Source organism: Rhinopithecus roxellana, chromosome 2 (assembly GCF_007565055.1).
Source record: "Rhinopithecus roxellana isolate Shanxi Qingling chromosome 2, ASM756505v1, whole genome shotgun sequence".
NCBI lineage: Eukaryota > Metazoa > Chordata > Mammalia > Primates > Cercopithecidae > Rhinopithecus > Rhinopithecus roxellana.
This window is the reverse complement of record NC_044550.1, coordinates 21,144,231-21,170,006: the sequence shown is the minus strand read 5'-3', so window position 1 is coordinate 21,170,006 and position 25,776 is coordinate 21,144,231. Positions and strand designations below refer to the sequence as shown.

The window sequence follows — 25,776 nt, the reverse complement described above, 5'->3', positions numbered from 1 at the left end:
TATATTCCAGCCTGGATGAAAGAGGGAGACCCTGTCTCAAAAAAGAATGGCACTTTATTCTTACATTTAAAGGTGCTAACAAAATAATTAGTAACAAATAAATGCTTCACACTAATGCCAAAGAAACCCAAGTATGGCATCTGAGATATGCAAATGCTTTTGCACAGCTGACCAGCGGCAATCTTATGCTGCCCCTCTTTCAAAGGTGATTTAGCAAAAGATGCTACTGTGGATTACTTCCCAAGTATCACTGGCAGTGACTCTGTAAGAGCCTAAATCTTTGAGATTTTCATAGAATGGTCCTTGAAATAGAGGCTTTAGACATAGGGCATGGGAGGAAGTGTGTGAATGTGTGTGTGTGTGTGTATGATTTGAACTTTCTACTTTTCATTTTAGGGTGAAAAAGGAGCTATGGGAGAGCCTGGACCAAGAGGGCCCTATGGGCTGCCTGTGAGTTCCCGGTCACATGCACATCCCCACCTTCCGCATGCATAGATGACCAGTCACTGACACGGTTAACCCTTCCCTTGTGGGGCAGACTAATGTTAGAGAAGAAACAGCAATCCACTCATTACCTATAAATCCAGTAATTCCATGTCCTTCACAAATAGGTCATATTCAGTATCTCGCCCTCTCATCATGTACAGACACATATCCAGACACTTCACGAGATTGACAGGATCAGAGACTGTCTCTAGAATAAACTATTAACCCGAGAACAGGATCCTGTCAGAAGATGCCCTCCCTACATCATCTGACTGGACACTCATAACTGGTACTTCCTTGGAAGGTCACTGGATCCAAAAATGGCTGTGGAAGCTTCATTGAAAACAGCCTTCTTCAGACTTTATCTGTTCCTATAGACTACTAAAATGACTCTTGCTAGTAAAAAGTATTCCCCAAATTACATTGATATTTATGACGACTTGATGTTTCTGACTTTCTAAATCACTGTGATGACAAATGATCTTCAGAACATAGAACATTGATAGTGTTCTGTCTTCTGAAAATTATTATTATTATTATTATTATTATTTGAAATGGAGTCTTGCTCTTTTGGCCAGGCTGGAGTGCAGTGGCGCAATCTTGGCTCACTGCGACCTCCACCTCCCGGGTTCAAGCGATTCTCCTGCCTCAGCCTCCCGAGTAGCTGGGATTACAGATGTCTGCCACCACGCCCTGCTAATTTTTGTATTTTTAGTAGAGATGGGGTTTCATTATGTTGGCCAGGCTGGTCTGAAACTCCTGACCTCAAGTGATCCGCCCTTCTCGGCCTCTCAAAGTGCTCGATTTATAGGCATGAGACACTGCGCCTGGCCTGAAAATTCTTAATTACACAGAATTCATATTGAGACTTCTGATTTGCTTTAAAAATATCATCTTGGGAATGTTTATAATTGATTCATTAAGATAGGGTAGGACGACAGTAGAAGCATATGTTGCATTAAGGGTTTTAACCTTTCCATATCTCCCACATGCTTTTTATGAATTGAAATAACAAACATAGTCCATGATTACCTCAGTGCTAAATTAAAAAAAAAAAAAAAAAAGATGCTGATTTTGAAATAGGTTTCAAAATCTAATTGATGGAATCAAAGTAGCCTCTCGTGAACTTTGGATGGATCCATACTATGACACAATAGGGTCATCACCATGATAATCTGCACCATGGGAGTGAATTTATCATTCTTGCCTAACAGTCTTACGACTTTTAAAAAAATATTTGGGGATTATTCATTTACAAAGCTTACTTAAAAACAGTTTTTAAGTTGCAATCTTCACACCCTTCGTACATGGTGTGCACATCTAGCCAAATTAAAACTGTATTTCTACATTCTTTACTCATTTGTGAGCTAACTACTAAGTTATCAAATTAAAGTAGCATTGATTCATATCCTCTATTAGTGCTGGTATGTTTTTAAATCAACTAAATGGTATTTTTGCTTTTAACTTAACTCCTGGACTGGTAACTTAGATACCAAGGTTTAAACACCAGCAGAATATTAGTCTATTTAACCCAATATATCATATAAAATTTTCATGACCCTTAACTTCAACACTAACAGTCACTAATCAACTAAACAGTATTTTTGCTTTTAATGTAACTCCTGGACTGATAACTTAGCTACCAAGCCTTAAACATCAGCAAAATATTAGTCTATTTAACCCAATATATCATATAAAATTTTCATGACACTTAACTGCAACACTAACAGTCACTAATCCAAATGAGAATCTTTTTCACATTTCTGGAGTAGTTATTCTAGTACTAGTGTTGCATGTTCAGACAGCCTTAAATAAATCTATAATCTATTCATAAAACTTAGAAACACTAATGTAGCTACTATGGTTCTTTGGCAGGGGAAAGATGGAGAGCCTGGTCTTGATGTAAGTAATAAGTACAATAAACATCATCCTATTATAATAGATGTTGATGGTCTCCATCATCAATAACAAAAAGAATACTTATTTTCTGTGCATATAGGTATGCATAGAACATATATTGCTGTGCATGTAAACAGCAATATACAGTAGTGTTTGCATGAGATAAGACAGAAAAGCAAAAAAAAAACACAATTATCTTGTATAAAATTAATAACTGGTAGTGGATAGTGGCACTTCAAAATACTTTCCCAAGTTGAGGGTACTCTTAACATCAGCATGACCTATTTATGAAAAATATATATAAAATCAACATACTTCTCACATGCTATCCTTACAGAATAATATGTTTTTTTCTCAAAGCAGTTAGGCAGTATTTTTTTTCCTTTAGCATTTAGTCCCTATATATCTTATGCTAATATGTTTCTGTGAAAATAGAGAATGTCAAAAGCAAATGCCTCTAGACACAATCACTGCTCATCCTGTATTACATGAATAATGAGAATACCAAAAGTAATACAAATAGTAGTTACTGTTTATGAGCACCTGTTATGGGCAGGCATCATTCTGGTACTTTGTAGTGCATCACCACATTTAACATTCACAACAGCTGTCTGGTGGATATCATTAACCTCATTTTACAGTCAAGGGACTAAAGTGCAGAGAGGTAAGTGATTTGCCCAAATCTGCACAAATCAGTGAACTTCCGAGAATTCAAACTAGTATCCTGGTGTTCTTTCTACTTGCTATTTCTTAAAAGAAAAAGCAAGCAACCTGTTGTGTATAGATAATTGAGACATTAGAAAACTTACATTTCTAAGCACTGCTTTATTATCTCACCAGTCTTAAGACTGTTTTGTATTATATTTAAGTTTTGTGTTATATTTAAGTTCAGAAATGTAAAATCCTAAAATATTTGTTTCTGGATGATTTTGCCACTATTACACCAATAGATCTTTTTGGTTTGCTTTTTATCTTACAGGGCTTCCCTGGTCCACGGGGTGAGAAGGGCGATCTAGGAGAAAAGGGAGAAAAGGTGACCTCTCCATCCCAGCATATACCTTGTTTGATTCTTCTCCTGCTGTGTGCTTTGCTGTTCAGCTTGTGTGATTCCATTTGACACTTAATCTTTTTCCATCCTGTGCTCCAAAAACATACTGATGCCTGATTTAAGGAATCAGGTCTTCAGAGAGGAATGAAGAAGGCTGTACTGCCAGAGTAAGGGCACTGCCTGGCTAGAAGAAAAAATTATTATCCCCAGATATTCAAGCTACAGTTTTTCAACCACCTGACACCAATTTATTGAAAAGTAAAGGATTTTTGAAAAAAAAATTTTAAAAAGTAAAATTAAATGGCACAAATCTGCAATGGTATTTGGCAGAGCTCATTGAACCCTGCAAAGCCAGCATCTCACTTGTCTTCACTACTTCCCAGTAGAGAAATGGAGATACGTTTTGTACCTTGATATTTTTTATTTGAAAATAGAGGAGAAGCAGTGTGACTGATAAACTACAGTAAGTTCACTACGCAGGACTAGGACTTGCCACTTTCAGGTTCAGAGCAACAAGGATTTTTAAAACAGAGATATTGGTGTATTTTATGAGGTTGATTTTGAAGTTCTATCTCAGAACCAGCAGCTCTATGGTCTTTAGGAGCCAATATTAGGCAATATGGTTTTATGACTTGAAAAGAAAAGTTTGGATTATGGATTTTAAAAGCCATTTTTTCCTTTCTTCTCCTTTGTTCTTTTCTCCTCCCTTCCCTCCTTTCCTCTCCTCTGTTTCTTTTCTCTCCTTCCCTCCCTCCCTCCATCCTTCTCTCTCTCTCTCTCTCTCTTCCCCCACCACCCCTTTCTCAGTATTTTGCTTGGGTCTTTTACCTGGCAGTAGATCTAAGGAGAATTTTTTACACTGGACACAACAAAAGAAGCCATCAAAAACTGAATCCCTCAATAGAATAGTGAAAATCTTAAAGTGGCTGAAACTACATTTCACAGTACAAATTTAAACCTGTTCTATTTCTCAGGTTAATTTATGTCCCCGCTCTCTTTAACCCTATCAAGTCTCTTGGACAGTGACCTTCATAGCTGTTGACAAGCAAGGCTAAATGAGAGTTGTCAAAGAAAGAAGATTATTAAGCTTGTGGTGTAAGTTTTAGGCCTTAAGCATTGCTTAGACTCTCCCCACACCCATTGGTAAGAGAGCCCGTGTAAGTGGTTATCTGAAAGCCCTGTCTTCATCACCAGTATCATCACATTTACTGAGCATTATGTGCTTTCCCAAGGGCTTTACATATGATAAGTCTTTTAATCCTCATAACAACCCCCGAAGTTGGCATTATTTTCCCCACTTCACAAACAAGAAAACTGAGGTATAAAAAATTCTTTTATTCTGAATTATAAATTCTGACTATAAAATATATGTGTTTTGAGATAAATTGTGCATATAAGCTTTCAGCCCAAGATGAGTGTGTTTTAAAGATGATATGTGGCTGGGTGCAGTGGTTCATGCCTATAATCCCAGTGCTTTGAGAGTCCAAGGTAGGAGAACTGCTTAAAGCATAGAGTTTAACACTAGCCTGGGCAACCCATCTCTAGCGAGACTCCCAGCTCTACTAAAAAATAAAAAAATATGGTGGGGCATGGTGGCATGTACCTGTAGTCCCAGCTACTCCAGAGGCTGAGGTGGGAAGATCACTTGAACTCAAGAGTTTGAGGCTGCAGTGAGCTATGCTCACACCACTGTACTTTAGCCTGGGTGACAGAACAAAACTCTGTCTCTAAAAAAACTCAAAAACGTATATATATGCATTTTATATTTACCTAATGGGTTATATGAGTCTAAAATTTTAATCACGCAAAAACATATTACCACTGGGCACGGTGGTTCACGCCTGTAATCCCAACACTTTAGGAGGCTGAGACGGGTGGATCACTTGAGGTCAGCAGTTTGAGACCAGCCTGGCCAACGTGACGAAACCCCGTCTCTACTAAAAATACAAAAATTAGCTGGGGGTGGTGGTGGGCGCCTATAATCCCAGCTAGTTGGGAGGCTGAGGCAGGAGAATCGCTTGAACCCCGGAGGCGGAGGTTGCAGTGAGCCAAGATCACACCATTGCACTCCAGCCTGGGCAACAAGAGTGAGACCCTGTCTCAAAAAAAAAAAAAAAATTACCATTAGGAGGATACTCATGTTTACGAGAAAGAAATTACCAGCATAGGAAAGCATAAAAGCTAGAAATTTGATCCTCAGAATAATGTTAATCACCCATACAAAATATTTCCATGTTCGGCTTCCATGATTAGAAGTTTTAAATTTACAAAAATTGATTCTAAATGAGAATAATTCATATATATGATTATTTGACATGGGAAATAAAAGTTATCAAGAACTTTCATGTACTCATACCCACAATGACATGGTTTTGTATTGCATGGGGAATCAGTACATACTACAAAACAATGCTGACTAATAATAACATTGGCACGTTATTCTTCATACTGTAGTGTTTCTTTTCCATAAAGCTTGAGGCTCACTAAAATATTACTGAAAAATGATTCCTATAGTCTGGCATAGTAACATTCATATGACAACATTTTTCTGTTGAGTGGTTAATCTGAGTTGATTTACCAATCAAATAACGAATTGAATTCCAAAGTAATAATACCCAACACACCCAGTCTCAGACACACCTATGTGAAGAAGAGTCCACTGCCCTCTGGGAGGGAGGAGCTCACCCAAATGAGTTTACATCAGTTTTATGTCATGGTACTGAAGTGATTTGTTAAGGAAGGATGTTGATCCATCTTCAGTGAGTGACCAACTTACTCCTGAATGTTCCTCCCATCTTATTTCCTATCACAACTGCTCTCGTTTCACCCTGGCTTCTGGGGTCATCATTGTCTTTGATCATGATCAACTAAGCCACAGAGAATTTCTCTTTGCCCGATATTCAAGAAATCCAAGTGTTTTTGATTCTGAGCCTTCTGATGCAATCTTTTTGGCACACAGGAGATAAATGAAGAGCTTTTGTTCATGCTGTCAGAATGAATGTATTAATTTGAATGCACATCTCGTATATTTCTGTTATGTGTATCTCTTTTCACCTTTCAATATTCATGTTGCTTTGCTTCAGAGATTATTCAGTTTTATTGTAACTCCCATCCTGATTGCAGAATGAATACAATTATTTAAGTATGTATTGTATTTTGAATTCTGCATGACACTAACTCCCTGTCTATAAATATGCAGAGATATTGATGTTAATATAAAACAGCTGAGGTGCATTCCTTCCTTCTCCTCCTTTTGCCTCCTTTCCTTAATTCCTCTGGCCCTATGATCCATGCAGATTTCCCACAACCTTTACCTTTATTCCTAAATACTAATTTCCATAGCTACATTCCCACTATGTAATTATCCTGGCTACCTCATTTTTACTGAGTCCAAGCTGCTTTTCCTCTCCTGAACAGATTTTTTTTTTTTTTTTTTTTTTTTTTTTGGCTTTTGTCACATTGTGAGTAAGCTGGAAATTCATTTACCATTGTAAATACATGGCATGAGATCAGTAAGAGAGTGAATTAAAGAAGATCCCTAGGTTTATAAATAAGTCTGTTTCTCCAGTTGGCATTGCTGCAAAGTATTAGCACTTTTAACATTTGTTTACCTGACTTAATAAGGAAAGTATTTGCTTTTAGTTTCTTTTAAAAAAAATGTTTTGCTGTAACAAAAGGATATAAAAAATATTTAAAGAAATAGAAGCATATTTTAAGACATTGAATATTTTTGAATGAGAGTTACACAAGTAATATCAATCATAAAGTTGGATACATTTCAAAGAAATAGACACTGTTAACATTCTTTCCTTTTCCTCTGGTTCAATGCAGCTTTCATCTGTTACAGGATTAGAAAAAAGAAAGGTGACAGGTATTGAAAATTGAGTGAAGTATCCCTTATTTCCCTGAACTTCATCTGCCACTGACTGGCTTCAATGCTTTTGGTACCTGTCATCCTCACAGGATCTGTGACTCAGACATCTAATTCATGACTGTGACATTGTGGTCTAAGTTAGCACTTCTGATGTATCAGCTTTTAAGCCTCCTTCTGTCTTGTTGAGTACCTTAAATAAAATCCCACATGCCCCTGCCCAGAATCCATTGTCACTCTGAAAGTGTAAGTTAGCTTTTATAATATCATGCCTTACCTAAATCAGAAAACAGTGGTAAATGCCCTTCCAGAATTTTCTTACCTAAACCATCTTTTGAATTACCATTATTTCCCCCCAAGTAAAATTTGTCTTTTATTTAAACCCTTGTATCCACAGGGGGAAAAGGGAAAGAAAGGCAAAAAGGGCCCTAAAGGGGAGAAAGGAGAACAGGGTGCTCCTGGATTAGATGCACCCTGCCCGTTGGTATGTCTGACTCCTGGAACTGTTTCCAGATGTTTGTGTGAGAGGATCAGATGGGAGAAGAGCAAGCTGGAGGGATCTGTAACAGGAGGGTTTCTGATTGGGGTCATTTAACACGGACTTCAAGATACCCAGAAACATTTATCACAGTTATCCTGATATGTTCCACGTCTTGTCTCTGGCCACTAGCTCTGCCTGGTTTCTTAATCCCCAAATATCACGGCACAACTGGAACCTGAATGTAAGATCCGAAAGGAACCAGCCATATTCCATACCCCTCAAAAGAGAAGGCCACTGTTTTCAGACAAGCCCCTGTTGTAGGAATATGTCTCCCTCCATTTTACTTTGTCCAACTTCACTGGATGTTACTGTTCTCTTCAGAGTTGCTCCTCTCCCAGCCTTTTGCTGTTGTAGTTACTTCTTTTGCAGAATTTGTGCTTAAGTGATTTCTTGTGTTAGTAACATTATCAGTTAATCTTTACAAACAGGGATTCCGTGGCGTTAAGGGGGAAAAAGGGGAGCCAGGCCAGCCTGGCCTGGATGGGCTGGATGCCCCTTGCCAATTGGTACAGTATTTCTCTTTCCTACCACCCTGCATGCAGTTCCTTTATTACATGTTCATCTCTATCAGTGTAAAGTGGTGCTTTCTGGGCAAGCTTTACATGATAAACACACTACATGCATGTGCATGAACAGGCTCCTTCTGCCACTCTGCAGAGTCAGAGAGCAAGCATGCATTTCTATCAGTGAATGCAAATTAATCTCCTGATGTTGTTCTCACAACTGACATGACCACCTTTTTTGTGTTCTTTGGAATATTAATTTTTTCCATAAATATTTAAAGATTACAGAAAAATTATATGAAAATATTTGATGCAAAGACACTGCTAGACCATAGCTTTTGGTTTTCCACCTAAGTTTGACTTTTTTTCTTTTTCTCTAAAACAAATAAAGGTATTTCTGACTTTTTCGCTATACTTCTATCAGGCTGTAAATAAGGCCCAACCTACGGAATTCAGCTTCTGTTGTCAAGCGTTAACCAATTCAAGAGAATGCTTTAAGAGACCACAGAGAAGAGGACCAAACTTCTCTGAGCTTCTAAAGATGATAAGAGTCTGCAGCCCCAACCCTCTTCTTTGTCACATAACCTTTTCAATTTAATGGTCTCTCCTTTTGAAACTCACTTTCCTAAAGTAGACCAAACTCCCTTATCTCCATTGGCATGAACTCAAAATCCTCCTGATACTAAAATCTAAAATTCTGCTGGTTGAACCTTCTCCTTGTACCAATCTGGCATTACCAGTTTTTCCCAAATATTTTATGAAGCTTTTCAAAAGTGTTCTTTTTTTTTTACATTTAAAATGAAAGTATATTCATATTTTCTGAGGTATAAGTAAAAATTTTTATGTTTGCATTGATGGTTATACTGGTCTGCATGTTCTTATATTATTCTTCAGGTATAAGCATGATTCTTTAAAGATAAATTTATATTTCTCTTTAAGAGATTGTATTTATATTTTTAAAAATTAAGCAGTCAGTGATTATAGTTAGAAAATCTCAATATGAAGTTCCTAGTTCTTTGCTTGGTATTGATGATAAATCATATTTTATGATCATTTTGTTGGGGGAAAAGTAGAAGCATGGCCTCTTGATGTACCAACTCTTCCTGCCTTATTTATATCATTTGTATCTGAAGAATGCATACACTTTAAAATACATTTTGCAACACTTGGGAACCTCTTATTTTATTCAGAATTTGTTAACTTCTGAATAATTTAAATAGAGAAATTGATGAATGTTCTAGATAATATTTTATCATAAAAATATAGATAGGCTGCTTGTCTTCTAATTCATTTGAGTATGTTCTACTGTATTTACTTTCAATATAGAAAAGTGAAAAATACTGGCATGTGAAGAGCTATAAACTTCAGATAGAAATGGTTTATCATTGATTATTCATCATTATCATGAATTCCGCCATAGTCTAATAGTGACCAGGAAGATAAATTATTTCGGTTTACTTAATAGAGATACCAGCAAGACCTGTTTTAATGAAATTAAGAGTATAGATTATCTGAAAATATAGATATGAATAGAGCACTATGCTTTGTAAATTGCTTTTTCAAAATTAGGCGTAACATTTTCTATACTTTATATGTTTTCAAAATGTGTACTCACTCTGGAAAACATTTGAATTTTCTTTATTTTACCTAACACTGGGTAATATATTGGGAGTTGCTAATCAGTAAGAGATGCCCATGACCAAAGCCACTAATGGGTAGAAATTTATTTTTAAGCCTCTGAGCATGTGAATTATGAAGTTTAATCACTCTTATGGAGCCTGAGGAATTCTTTTTCTTCTCTTTAAAACAGGGGCCAGATGGCTTACCCATGCCTGGCTGTTGGCAAAAGGTAGGCTTTACTGAATAATTTCTCAAAAGAAGCACTCTCCCTTTCTCTTAACCTGCACTAGCCTTTTCCATTCAGAACAGACCTTTGGATGTGACATTGCAAAGAGTTGTTTGGATATTAAAAAGCAAAAGATTTCATCTCCAGAATATCTTTTGATCAGTATATGTACTGCTGATTTCTTCCTAAACTGATCAGCTAACGCAATTCTTAGCAAACATTGCAATTTGGAACCTTCCCTATCTAATATTTTCTTTGGAATAGAAAGGGACAGTGCACCCTGATACGTTTTACTTGTCTCTCAAAATTTTTGTCTTCCTAATGTTTAAACCTATTCTCAATTGTGATTCTTCTTCTATTTATACTTACTTACACAAACATGCTAATACATGGTAGAACCCTGTCAATATAGTCACAGAGCTGAGAAAGCAGAAAAATATAAGCATCATTTGTTTAATGATGTCTTGAGTTATGTAGGAGAAACTGAATTAAATTTAAGTGGTGTCCTTTATGAATCAGTTTATTCTAGCCTCTTCATATGACTGCCCGTAGTCACTGTGTGTGTATTCAGTGAGGAATGGAGTTTATTCTTTATAGAGAACCTTCTATGTGCAAAGGCTGTATGATAAGCCTTTTCATATAGAGAATTTCATTTAATCCATACAATGACCCCATAAAGTCTTATTACCCTCAGTGATGCAGATGAAGGAACAAATTCAGAGAGGTCAAGGACCTTCCAAGAGCACAGAACTAGTGTGTAACACACCTAGGAGAGGGAGAGAGAGACAATAGAAAGCAACAGTGAAACTGTAAGCAGGGAAGAGATCATCCGAATGAGCTGTGCTATTCAGAGAATACCAAACCTTTATACAATAATGGTGAAGATCTAATTATAAAGGCTGTGCACATGCTACTGAAGGATAAAAGCATTCCAAGCATGTAAAAATTAGCTGAGGAAATGCACAAGATGCTTCAATCATTTTGAAAGTTTTTTCTCCAGCACCTTGTGGCTTCTTTAGTAATTTTGGACAGGCATGCTTCATTAGCAACATTATAGCAAAACTATGTAGCAATGCAGAAAGATGGGAAACCTGACTCTCTTATTTGCATCTTACCTTAGCAACTCCATGGGTGAGAAAATCCTGAATAACTCACTCTCTCTCTCTCTTTTTTTTTTTTTTTTTTTTTTTTTTTTGAGACAGAGTCTTGCTCTGTCACCCAGGCTGGAGTGCAGTGGCCGGATCTCAGCTCACTGCAAGCTCCGCCCCCCCGGGTTCACGCCATTCTCCTGCCTCAGCCTCCCAAGTAGCTTGGACTACAGGCGCTCGCCACCTCGCCCGGCTAGTTTTTTTGTTTTTTTTTTTTTTGTATTTTTTAGTAGAGACGAGGTTTCACCGTGTTAGCCAGGATGGTCTCGATCTCCTGACCTCGTGATCCACCCGTCTCGGCCTCCCAAAGTGCTGGGATTACAGGCTTGAGCCACCGCACCCGGCCCTCACTCTCTTTCTTAATCAGTTTCACCTACTTGACCAGAGAAAGTAAAACCTCTCTCAGTAGCGTCATTTATTTAGTAGCTTCCTATACTCCGTTTTCAGCCTGTCAGATAATTAGCTTGATCACATACAGGGTCAAGTGGGTCTCATGAAAATGGACCTATCATCATGTTCTTCTTCACCTGAGAAAACTATCTCTCCCCTATCATAACCCCCGTTCACAGAATTTTTAATACCATCTTGAGCTGAAATTACCACTTACTCTCTAACCTTTGCCCTGTAATCTAATAGTGTAATGATTTTTTAAAGCAACCATTAGCACATTTCATATAGAGGAGATGCAGTAGGCTTGCTTTATCCAGCCTTCTGACACCACTCAGAACTTAGGTTCACAATCGTTCTTAGTCACCTCTGAATCGCTGCCTTTTTAAAGGGGTTTATACCCTTAAATGGCAACAAAGAACTCATCATCTTTTTGGTTCATGAAATGGCCAAAGCTGGTAGTAATATGAATACTATTAGAAAATCAGAAATTTTCCTTTTAAATACATATTTTTCCACAGAATAGACACTATATGCTACAGAAGATTAAAGATCTTATGAATCTAACATCTTCTTATATAAAGAATAAGAATTATGAAAAAAAAAGAATTATGAAACTTTTGTATTGTTTACCACACCCACCCAACACACACAAATGCAAATCATTCTGATCAACCTCTCCCACCCATCCCCAGAAAGGAAAGAAACAATTAGAAAATGAAAACGTTCTCAAATTTCTTATGTGGTCAACTTAGCTGTGATATAAAATAGTCAAATAAAATTACTTTTAAAATTATATTTTTAAAATAAGGTCAGCGGATTGCTTTTAGTGAGTCCTATTTTGGGTGTTATCACCCTTTTGAACACTGCTGTGTTTATTAGGCTGTAGGGCACAGTGGCAAATGTTTACTTGACTTAAAATTCAAATTGTGGCAGTCATATAAATCACTGATTACCACCTCCTCTTGGTTATGCTCCTCTCAATGATTTATACATGCAAAACTATTTCATCTTCGTTTAAATTAGTTTTCTTTCTAGATATAGTTCCGTTTTCTAAATTTACCAACACAGGAAGAGTTAAGAGAGATAAGTGAGGGTTTGGAAAAAGGAGTGCTTCCTATAGACACATTTTTGGCATTGGCATGACAGGCAAGAATATTGAGTGAACTCCATCTCTGAAGATTAGAAAGCAGCCTCCAAAGCACACCTAGTAGAGCATCTATTTTCCTTGAATAGAGAAAAGCAAATGTTGGTAAATAAACTTAAAGATGACTCCATGCATTGTGGAGGGTGAATGAAGAGACCTCTGTTATTCTCCTTGTCTGTACATTCTACTTACTGATTTTTCTTTGAGTAAATGTCAAGGATGTCTCTAAGATCTGCTTTGTAAGTGTGTATCTCAAAGACCTCTGTTCCTCAGACCTCTGACTTAATGCAGTTCTAGGAAAACCTTAGTAATTATGACTGCTATGAGAGAAAGGTGAGAAACCAGAAATCTGTGGTGCCTTAGGTTACAATGGAACCTGTAATACAGATTGAAGGCCTGACAACAGGCAGGTCTACCTTGCATAACATTCACAGTGGGCAAGGCTTGCAAAAGGAAGGAGGAACCAAGAACTGAAGAATAGAGGATTAGAGTCAGGTGTTGGCGAAGTAAACAACATTATCAAGGTCAGTCCTCAGCCCTTTCCACAGTTGTACTATAATGCTTGCAGAAGATTATGTAGCTTACAAATATAGAATTTAATTTAATTATGGTACATATGTGATAAACATCCTAATTTTCTGCTTTCCCAGAACAGTTACTGAGCAAAACACTCACCCTAAAATTCTCAGTGGCAAAGGAAAAATGTGGAATGAACCTCAGATGGAAATTGCCGTGACATCTTGGAGTTTAGAAAGTAATATATAGCACACATATCAGATAATCAATTGGCTCATTGGTAGCCAGTCAGTTGGCTTATAGACTCTATTCAAGGTTCTACCAGTTTTCTTAAAATAAATATTGATTTAAAATTTTAATTCAAGACTACTAATTCCACATATTTATCTTTTTGTTGTCTTTTTCTGCAGTGATGAATCTAACCTTTCAAGCATGAAGTTGTGTATATAATGGTCCTCTTTTAATATTTATAGTTGAAAACTGAATTGCAGATTTTACAAGTCTGAGATATGTTTACATAGGGCTGCTTCTTCCTGCTGGCAATAGTATACATGTCCATTTTTACTCCACTTACATCTGAAATTGGGCAATTTGTGAAATCAGTGAGAAGCCTGCAAAAAATATAGATCAGTATCTCTTTATCTTATGTGAAGATACGTATTTATATGGACAAATCAGTGGTAGATAATGATTGATTGTACTAGCTATTTTCCTTCTTTGGGTTTGCTAATTGCATGGACAAAAAGTGCCATGAAATAGTTTACATGAAATGGTGACCAAATATGGGCTCAAAGCTATGAAAATGTACTATACTGACTGATTTTAGAGTTGATTATCACATTCCTATTCACCTTTCATGTTGGCATTGACTCATACCTACACTACCCATTGAAACTGACTAAAAAAGCATGACTGTGTGCCAAACCTGCTTGCTGTGCAACTTCAGATGCTAGCATGCTGATCACGAGTCCTTTGATTACATCTGAGCTTTTATTCCTTTTGTCATCTTAAGGGGGTTACACCATGGCTTATTGCCAAAAAGAGATAAGGTGGTGGAGAGCACACACACAATTTGTCTTGTATTTTGAGGGAGTTGCAGTCCTGACTGCAGATCTACAGCTTCCAGTATTGTGGGCTCACATGGCCACTTTGGTTGAAATACGAAGGGGTTGAGCCTGTTGCTGCCGCCAGTTTTCCTTGGGCTGCCCTCGGCAGTGAAGACACGGGAAGAGGGCCGATTCAGCCTCCAGCACTGTCTCTCGTGTGACCAAGTAGGAAAGAGGTTTACAAATGCAAACATGCAGAACCACAGACTTAAAAAATATATATAAATAAACTGAATTTCAGCAAGTGTTAATATGGGTGCTTTTAAAAATGACAGAGGCACAGCGCTTCTTTTGGAATAGGAGATTCTTGGAATGGGAGCCCTTGTCCCTGAGGAAACAGGGATGTGCATCCCACCAAAACTTGGGTTGCTGAAGAAATAATATGTTCTGAGAAGGGATCAGCCAAAATCACCTTTCCCGACGGTGTAGGAGCGCTTACTGGGACATCTGTGCCAAAGTTGTGAGAGCTTTCCTTCCTCCAAAGATCCAACCCATGTCAAACATTTCCTACAAAGTTTGAGAAACAGAAAGGTATTTTTCATTCTTTTTAATGCTTTTTCCTTTTTCTTTCTTTAGTCCCAGGAATATTGAAAAAATACTCATTTCAGTTTTTGTCACATATGTTTTGAACAATTTTTTTAAGAAGTCTTCAAATCATAATAATTTGGCTCCAACGGTCAAAATGACCTTTTACTAACTTCTCTCTTGTTTTGGGTAATTGGATAGAGTACAAAATAAGCTCCACTTTCAGTCTAATCATTGTAAAGCATGAAAGTTACACATTTTTAAGTATGTTTTGACTTTCTTTACATGATGAATGTAACGTACATGGAGATTATCAGTTAATATAAAGCCAAGCTTTTGTCACATTTGATAATATTAATTTCTGTTTTTATGGTTTTAAGTTTTGTCTATATTTAGATTTCTTTCTCCTTTTAACATTTCTAAATGTTTGTCTTATCCTCATATCCACAGACCAAATCTAAGATCTCAGAAAGCTGTGAAATATAGTTGCCATAGAGTATTTTTCATCTACTTGCTCAAACTTTACCTAACCGTATTAGACGGAACATTTCTTTGCACAGTAAAGAGTTGGTAGCATGTTTTGAAATGGCTTATTCTAAGTGGAAGTGTTACATTAAAAGAAACATTATCAATGAGGAGTAGGCACCTTTTCAGCCCATTAGAGAATTTAATTTCTCTCCTGACTCGATGCCGTCTTCTGGGAAGATTTCTAGTTTCACGCATAGGTGTCACCACCAGAAGAGAAATTAACTCATCATTGGCTTATAGTTAAGATATAACCATAAGACAAGAAACCTAAAATTCTCATGGCCTCATTTATGTTATGTAACCAAATGACGGTCATGCAAAATGGCATCTTCTTTTTTTTTCTATTACATTTTTAAAGTTGAAAGATGTTTAAACTATTATATATCAGTCTAATTGGTAACATTTCTGGGTAACATTCCACACCCCTAAGCCAGTTTAGCATTTTGAAAACAATGGAGGGCATTTTCTAACAATTTCTTGTATGGCATGGTGTTAGGATAAGGTATTGCTCAATGTCTGACACAATTTGTCTTAAATGGTTTGGAAAAATGAACTGAAGTGGGTGGAATGACATTCTCTTCAGGAAAACAAACTACAGTGTCCAGTGGCTGTATTTTTTTCCCTTCTATCTTGTTTTTCTGCTTCTCTAGTAGAAAGAGGTGGATTGAGATGGATCACTATTTAAAACTTGCACAGCTTCAGGAGATGATACCTCAACATCAAAAGAAAAACACTTTATGTACAAAAAATTTGTTTTGAAATACAGCCCTTCAAAGAATACTGTTCTGTCCTGTGTGTATATTGAGTTTTTGCTCTATAACTGATTTCACAACATCGACTTATTTCATGATTAAATGAGGTTATAAACTTCCATTACATTTATTTCCTTGGGAAAAACAAAGGGATGACGATACTCCTCCTTGTTCAGTGGAATTGCTAGGTCTTAACCATAATGGATAATCTTTAACTTTTGGTTACTACAATGTTTTCAAGCATCCATTTTGTCATCAATATAGAGAATTCTTAAATAATTTCTAAATGAATGAAAGAATTGTGTTTGTTGATATGTGTTGATAGATAATATACTTTCCTTAAAGATTTCTTTAATGTATGTTATTGGATAGAGGGTTGAGAAAATATACATGAAAGACACATTGGAAATAAGGCAAGGTCAGTTTCTATTTCTGATAAAACATTAAAGGATGGCAAATTGATATGTGTTTTAGATTTAAAATTGTTTTTCATGTATGTTGTTTGGTGCTAATGTATTTCTTTTCCTTTTTCTCTATGGACAATGCAACTACTATGGATAATTTTATTTCCCTGCTTAATAGCATTCCTAAATCATTAGTGTGTGATCTGATTTTTAAAGTTCATGAATTTGCTGTAATTATGGTCCAATGACCAGGCTTTCTTAATGTAAAACAAAACAGTGTACCTATAGATAGATGATGTGTGTTTACTCGGATCATGGATCCTCCTATTTCATAGTCATTTCATACATCATATGCCTTTATCTACTTTCATATGTCTCATCTTTTTCATTCACTCATCTTTTAGTTTATATGATTTGATGAAACATGACAAAACTAGCATTAGAGAAGTCTGCACACACCTTATAGAGTACTTAGTGCACAAATATACCTAATTTTTTCTTTCAGTTTTTGTTTTTCATTAGTAAAAGCAGTCTTGGAGGACTTTTTTTTTTCTCATGTGATTTTATAGAGGACATTAAAATATCTTTAATTCCTACTAGAAGAAAGGTCTTGTTTTTAAATTGACATTCTGTGCATACGATGTTCTGATGGGACAGCAAGAACTTACACATCAAGTAGTTTATACTACATGTCCTTTGTCTATCTAGCTATATAGACAGATATATATGCTAGTTTAGAAAACTGTCGAATCAGCATGTCAGTACCAATGGAAAAATTGTCTTTGATATGTTGTATTTTTATCACTTAGGAAATGTGCTTAATTTCCAAGGTTTATTTTTTTTAATGTTACTATCAAAGCATGAAAACTTAACATAATTTGTTATCCTTTCTTTCCCCACTATATATTGTCTTACCCAGAATTGGGCTATACTTTGGTGGTGTTTTAACATCTTCTAATAAGTGATCATAAGCAACATACAGATGCTAATATTTGAAATCTTGTTTTTTCTTATTTCCTAATAATCAAATTATATAATACTTCGCACTACAAAAAATAGGATTTTCTAATTTGTAAAAACAAAAGCTCCTGTTATCTCTTGGAAGTTAAGTCCTTAGGAACCCTATCTTATCTTTCTAAAAATAATAAGAACAATCTGACTGTTATTGTGATTCTGGTTATTAAAATCATACCTCCCTAGTGGAATTAACAAGCTTGACCAATTATGATTATGCTAAATTGTTTTAGACTAGAAGGACTGTCAGTCCCTATTTCTTCCCATTTTTATTGGGATATCTTTATATTGGCTAGATTTGTTGCCAACATAAAGTTGACACATCAGGGACACTCCTCTAACTTAAATTTTTAGTGGAGTTTGGTTTTTGCTAACCCCATACTAATAAACACTTTAATGACTTTTTTCATTTCAAAATATTTAAATGTATAAAATTGCCTGTGCTGCTTATTGAAAGAACTGTCCTTTTGGGAATAGGAAGATTTTTTTCAACCTAAACAGTTATGCGTGATTTATTAACAACTTAACAAAGAAAGTACCACATTTCTCAAAATGTAGTTGATATTCTCACCTATCTCAGAAATATTAATGATTTGGATTCACAAAAGAATGTCTTACATACTGTTGACATTTATGTGAGTATTCTTTATACTGTTGTAAATGTTTCATTCAACTTAACATTTTTAAAAGATGTATGTATCTGATTTTTCTTTAGAAAATATTATATTTTTATTTGTACTTTTTACATTTTAAAGTTCATCTCTATGTGCAGCTATTTTTATATTGCCAAAAACTCACATAAATACAAAATAAGTGAAATATGTAAAAAAAAATATTTTGGCAAGCATTACACTGCATATTTTTTTAAATCTTTGTGGGCCAGTCTCATATAATTGATTATTCTAAGAATGTGTTGTGTCTTATCACTGTAAATATGGCACAAATCTGTTTATCTCAGTAGTGTAAATAATTGAAAGATTGAATTCTCCCTGTTCAATTTTTACTTTAATTTCATTGTACTTTCTCCAGCTGACATTACTGTATCAAAAGATGCATAAGATTTTTGATTTGTGGTTTGGAGATAATTGCATTGTGTTCAGTTTCCAATTTGTTTTTATTTGCTTTTTAAATTTGTTTTCAGGGTTCCTAGTTTGTGAGAAGTTGATCTTCAGAATTATTTTTACACTATTTATGACTTATTTTCATAATGTAAAAAGTGTGTAATTATTACAATATTAATCCAAACAATGATAATGAATTGTATTGTTATAAAGCTTTATTGATGTTCATGAAAACCTTGGCCTCTTTTCTTTGATTTAAACATTATTCATAAAGAATTTTATTCTACTCTTCTACAATATTGTAACCCCATCATTTAACCTGGTGCACATACCTAGCTATAGGGATTTTCTAAAACTAGAACTTTCTGGTTTTTGATTTTGTTCTTGTTTTTTGAGATGGAGTCTCACTGTGTCACCCAGGCTGGAGTGCAGTGGACCGATCTCGGCTCACTTCAAGCTCCGCCTCCTGAGTTCAAGCGATTCTCCTGCCTCAGCCTCCTGAGTAGCTGGGACTACATGTGCCCACCACCAGACCTGGCTAATTTTTGTATTTTTAGTAGAGACGAGGATTCACCATGTTGGTCAGGCTGTTCCCAAACTCCTGACCTCATGATCCACCTGCCTCAGCCTCCCAAAGTCCTGGGATTACAGGCATGTGCCACTGCACCCGGCCTCCCCTCCTAATTTTCCTCCACTGTTTCCCATCTTGATTAATTAAGTTATCTTACATTTAGTTGCCTCTTACCATCCTCCCATCAAATTGGTCATCAGTATATGATTAGATTGTAGCTCATGATAGTCACTTAAGTATTTAATGGGCTGGGTGCAGTGACTCACATCTGTAATCCCAGCACTTTGGGAGGCTGAGGTGGGTGGATCACGAGATCAGGAGATCAAGACCATCCTGGACAACATGGTGAAACCCGTCTCTACCGAAAATACAAAAAATTAGCCGAGCATGGTGGCAGGCACCTGTAATCCCAGCTACTCAAGAGGCTGAGGCAGGAGAATCACTTGAACCCGGGAGGTGAAGGTTGCAGTGAGCCCATATCGTGCCACTGTACTCCAGCCTAGGGGATAGAGCGAGACTCACTCTCAAAAAATAAAATATATATATATATATATAAAATATTTAATGAATAAACGCATCCAAAGACACCAATTATTTACAAGTCCCAAATAAAAGAGTACTTCCCAATGCTCACCTTTTATTTTTGCTTTTGTAATTGAAAGATAAAATTGTGTGTATTTATTGTGCAAAATACGATGTTTTGAAGTGTATATACACTGTGGAATGGCTAGATCTAGCGCTTACCTTTGTTGATCTTGCCAGCAGCATTAGATGCAGTTGACCACTGCCACCCTCTTCATTGCTCATTTTAGTTCTCAAGTGTTTATGTTCTTATCATTTAATCCTACTTTTCTTTCTTATTTTCCTTTGCCAGCTCTTCCTTCTCTACCTGATCATCAACTGATGATTCTCCAGGCTCTGACTTTCATTCTCTCTTCTGCTTTTGCTCTTCTCAGCCATGCATTCCCTCTCTCCAAAAGAGCTCATTCACTCTCACAAAGACCACATTTGTGTCTTCATCAGACTTCCTTCTGACTTTCAGACCACCTGATAAAGGCATGTCCACCTGGATGTCCCATGGGTGCTTATCATCTTCCGCTTCACCCTTGGTTTTCTTACAGACTTCCATATCATAATGAATGGTGCCACCTTCCCCACCTGCCATCCAGGCAAACAAGGTGGAGGCCTCAGAATCGTTTTGGACACTACACACCTCCATCACCCACCCATCCCCTCAACACGCACAGCATCTAATTCATCACCAAGTTCCTCCAATTCTGCCTCCTAAATCTCTGTCAGATCTACCCCTTCTCTCCATTCCCATCCCACGGCTTCAGTTTAGACTTTCCTCATTTCTCTCTTAAACTTTTGGAGAAACCTTCTAACTGACCTCTCTGCAACTATTAACTATCTCATACCCTCTATCACTCTGAGAATGATGATTCAAAGAAAGCAAATATGGCTTTATTTATAAATTCATCCTTTTATTTCATTTCCCATAAGATTTAAGATAAATTAAAAGAACATTTATAAAGAACACTATTGCCAGGCACGGTGGCTCACTCCTGTAATTCCAGCACTTTGGGAGGCTGAGGCAGGCAGGTTGCTTGAGCCCAGAAATTTGAGACCACCAGCCCAAGCAACATGGCAAAACCCTGTCTCTACAAAAAAATGCAAAAAGAAATTATGCAGTCATTCTTGTACACACCTGTAGTCCCAGCTACTTGGGAGGCTGAGGCAGGACAATCACTTGAGCCTGGGTGATCAAGGCTGTAGTGAGCCAAGATGGCGCCACTGCACTCCAACCTGGGTGACAGAGGGACACCCTGTTTCACACACACACACACAAAAAAAAAAAAAAAAAAAAAAAAAAAATCTTTTAAAATACATAAATTAGTTTAAAAATAAGAACCTGGAAAAACATATGTAAACATAGTTCAAGACCACAAAGAAAGTTATAATGAAAAGAAAGAAAATATAAAACTCCATAGTATCATTCAATCAAACAACCAGCATGGCTCTGAGCTTCCTGGTGTTCATAGCAAAAGAAAAATAAATCAGTAACACACTTATATCATCCATAAGGTGACAAGGTACAGGTTCCTCAAAATAACCAAAGCTAATTGAAAATATATATACATATGTTTATTTAAAGTATACATATTTATATAAATATATAAATGTATAAATATATATATTTATACATTTATATATACTTTATATATAATTTGATTTCTATAAATATATATTAAATATAAATATATATATATTTTTTAGATGGAGTCTCACTCTGTTGCCCAGGCTGGAGTGCAGTGGTGTGATCTCGGCTCACTGCAACCTCTACCTCCTGGTTTCAAGCAATTCTCCTGCCTCTGCCTCCCGAGTAGCTGGCATTACAGGTGCGTGCCTCCATGCCTGACTGATTTTTTTTTATTTTTAGTAGAGACAGAGTTTCACCATGTTGGTCAGGCTGGTCTTGAACTCCTGACATCAGGTGATCTGCCCACTTCAGCCTCCCAAAGTGCTGGGATTATAGGCCCGAGCCACCACACTTGGCCTGAATTTTTTTTTTTTTTTTTTTTTTTTGAGACGAAGTCTTGCTCTGTTCCCAGACTGGAGTGTTCGGTGGTGCTATCTCGACTCACTGCAACCTCCGACTCCCTGGTTGAAGCGATTCTTCTGCCTCAGCCTCCCAAGTAGCTGGGATTACAGGCACACACCACCATGCCTAGCTAATTTTTAGTAGAGACAGGGTTTCACCATGTTGGCCAAGATAGTCTCCATCTTCTGACCTCATGATCCGCCCACCTCACCCTCCCAAAGTTCTGGGATTACAGGCCTGAGCCATCACACCCGGCCTGAAAATATTTTTTATGTGAGATATCTTATAAAGAACACTTCTACAATAACTACATCAGCAGATTTTGATAGTGTTTCTCAATGTAAGCCAAGCACGTGTATGTCTTAGCTTATTTTTCTGTTGCCAGAAAGGAGTACTTAAGGCTTGGTAATTTATAAAGAAAAGAGTTTTATTTGTTTCAGGGTTCTGCAGGCTGTACAAGAAACATGGCACCAGCATCTGCATCTGGTGAGAGCTTCAAGCTACTTCCCCTGATGGTGAATGGGGAGCCAGTGAACAGAGACCACATGCAGAAAGCAGAAGCAAGAGAGCAGGGGAAGGTGCCAGGCTCTTTTTAACACCAGCACTTGGGCAAACTGTCAGAGAAACTAATAAAATGAGAGCTCACTCATTACCATGAGGATGGCACCAAGCCATTCATGAGGGATCCATCCACCATGACCAAAACACCTCCCAAAAGGCCCCACCTCCAACAGTGGGGATCAAATTTCAACATGAGACTTGGCATGAACATACCATATCCAAACCATAGCAATGTGCCAAAAGCAGCTTCCCTAAAAACAGTTCTACAGGGAAATTTAACCATGCTATTCCTTTGCTTAAAATCTGACAGTAGTCTCCCATCCTTGTGCAGATACCTCAGTGTAGAATCCAAGGCCCACTGTGAGCCAACCATGACTAAATTTATAACCTCATGCCTCGCTGGCCAGCAACCCTCACCCAAGGTTCTCCCGTGTTAAACTATTTGAGGATCCCTTTGGTTGCTCCCTAGCCCTGAAATAGTCTCCATCCTCATCCCTGCCATTCATTTGAAGAATACTTGCTCTTCTTCCAAGACTCAACATATGCATCAACTTACTAAACACCCCTTCCTGCCAAGCTCAGATGCTCTTTCTCTACTCCAATAATTTTTTGTACTTGGCACTGCTAAAACACTTATCAGATGGCTAATAACTGTAGTTTGTCTGTCCCCCCCACCACATAGTAAAACTGAGCAGGAACCCAACTCAGTGAGTTCTCAATTAATATTTTTTAGTAAATAAACGATTACTTCTCTTGGAAGAAAAAAAGAAAAGAAATAACAAAAGCTGCAAGAACAACAAAACTCCCTGGGACTTCTGAATTTTATTAATATGCATGATGGGCAAAACAATCCACAGAGCTTGTCTGTAGCATGCTAGCTAGTTCTCAAACTAAGGGAAGATGTGTTGCGACCTTTTACTAAAGATATGTTTTATACAAAGTATGGTGTAATATCACCTGCTTGGTGGTACATGGAATATGTAGAGAGGTTTGAATTAGTCCATGGAGAACAGGAGTAAAGAGCAGGAGGCGTACGATGATTGATGTGTGGTTTAAAGCAGGCCAGTGAAACTGAGGACCATGATTTTGTTCCAATCCCACAGCACCTTTGTATAGTATACATGTTGTTATCTATTTAAATATCATATGTTTGCCTTCTAAATCTCTCAGTTTGTATTTGTTGACTTTTCATTGTCTCTTCATGTTAGGAAGTTAGATCTAGTCTGGAAGTTCTCAAACTTCAGCATTTATTAGAATCACCTGGAGAACTTGCGAAAACAGATAGCTGGGTCCCACCCCCTAAATTTCTGATTCAAGAGATCTGGTATGGGACTTGAGAATTTCTATTTCTAACACGCTCCTAGGTAGTGGTAGTGCACTTGTTCCAAGGTCCACACTTTCAGAAACACTGCTAGTCTAGTCTATTTTAATAAAATATAAGTGACATTAATTCAGGGGTGGTAACCATCCTTTTATTGTGAACCTCTTCTATGAATTTTCTCTCCTCTTCAGTGACTTAACTAAAACTCTGAGGTCATTCTTTTGCAACTCCTTCAAGTGGAGGCTGCTGATTTTCCCACAATTCTCGCACCTAGATGGGAAGAAAGTTGGGCATCCACATTGCTCCTTATTGCCAGTTCCACACAATTAATTCTTCATCCATGTATAGAAGGCCCCACTTCTTTGAGTCGTGTGATAACTGGTTACTAGCACCCTCTGCCCTTCTTTGCAGCCATCTTCTGTCATTCCCTTTATTAACTGAAGCCTTTAGCACGTGATTCACAGTCCTATTTTTCTCTATATACGCTATCATTTGAGGTAACTTACATGTCAAATATAACCAACACCTTATTCCATTATCTTCTCAGACCTCATTTCTAATGACGCTTTGCACCCTCCAATTCTGCAACTCACTCCCCTGACACACTAATTTGTATCAATCCCTGAAACTGCTATGACTCTGGAATAATGCATTCAAACATCCCACTCTGAGGACTCTACTATCCTGGCAGGGTTTCCTTCCCAGTGACTCCCACTGTAACTGTTCTTGCACCTAACAACCACTTCCATTCCCTATATCTCTCGGCCCTCCTTACCATGCCCCACACAGCTCCATTTCCTCTGCTCTCCAACTTAGGTTGCACAGAACAAATTTTCACCTACACTGATGCCAACAAACTTCCTTACCCCATTGTTCCGTGTGCCCACTTGCCAAGAGCCAAATACATAATAGTCCATCTGTCCACCTTCTCTGCATCTTTACCTGGTGTAGTCCACTCAATGCTACAGGAGAAGATCACTCAGTAGTCCAGATTGGTTCATCATAAATTCAGTCTCCAAATTCACCTATGCATTCAACAACTACCAATAACCAATATTCTGTCTGTGTTTCCCTAATCATGGTAGTAATTCAAACTTTTTCTACTCTCCTTTAATTTCTTCCCTTTTCATTCTCAGTAGATGATCTTGCATTCACAAAAGAAAATAAACCCACAGAGAGACTCTTTCAGACCCCTCCAGCTGACTGAAAGTGGCCCACCTCTACACCCTTGATTCCTTCCTTCCCTTCTATCACATTTGAAAATGATATCACTCTCCCTGCTTGCAGCTAACCTCTGCCACAAATGCTCCACATCCACCCCAGGCTTCCCAGGAACCTTGTCCTGTTGTTTCAACTTGTCCTTCCCTTTGACTAACCACATTTAAGAATATTCAGATATCTTCCATTTTTATAAAGGTCTTTCCTCAACCTCGTGCACCCCTTTAGCTGCTGGCCTTTCTTTTTGCTGCTTTCCCTTAAAGACTGACTTCTAGGAAGTTGATTATGTACTCACCATACCCACTTCCTCACCTTCCATTCGCTCCTCAATCCATTATTAAGCCCTCCCCCACCACACAGTGAAAGTACGTACTGTCTCCCCTAATGAGCTCCTAAAGCCTTAGGAATTAAGTTACCATCAATACGCCACTCTCTCTCTCCAAACTCCAGTCTTGATTGCAGCTGCATACTTCTGGATGTGCAACAGGCACCTCAAACTCAACACATGCAGAACTGATCTTGCCCACTGCGCCGCTGCCACATTCCTCCTCTGCCCCACACAGTATCACTATGGGAATAGTATCACCATTCACACAATTGATAAAACCAAAACTTACCTGTCATATCTGACTCTACCTCCTCATCATCCCCAGTCACTCTTCATGACCAGCAGATTCTACTGATTCAATATAAACTACCACTGCCATCTTCACAGCATTGC

The 25,776-nt window shown here is 37.4% G+C and overlaps 1 protein-coding gene across 2 annotated transcripts in view; it reads left to right on the top strand.

The window, feature by feature from the left end:
* Positions 1-19,016, top strand: part of COL25A1 (collagen type XXV alpha 1 chain) — a 519,759-nt gene extending 500,743 nt beyond the window's left edge. The window contains exons 33-38 of one of the 2 annotated variants that reach the window (XM_010379093.2): positions 397-450; positions 2,362-2,388; positions 3,365-3,418; positions 8,274-8,351; positions 10,159-10,197; positions 13,803-19,016. In XM_010379093.2, coding sequence (XP_010377395.1) covers positions 397-450; positions 2,362-2,388; positions 3,365-3,418; positions 8,274-8,351; positions 10,159-10,197; positions 13,803-13,805 — 255 coding nt within the window. In that variant the 3' untranslated portion in view covers positions 13,806-19,016. Of the gene's footprint in view, positions 1-396; positions 451-2,361; positions 2,389-3,364; positions 3,715-8,273; positions 8,352-10,158; positions 10,198-13,802 lie in introns of those variants that run through there. The other variant, XM_010379094.2, reaches the window with a different exon arrangement.
* The last annotated feature ends 6,760 nt before the right edge of the window (positions 19,017-25,776 follow it).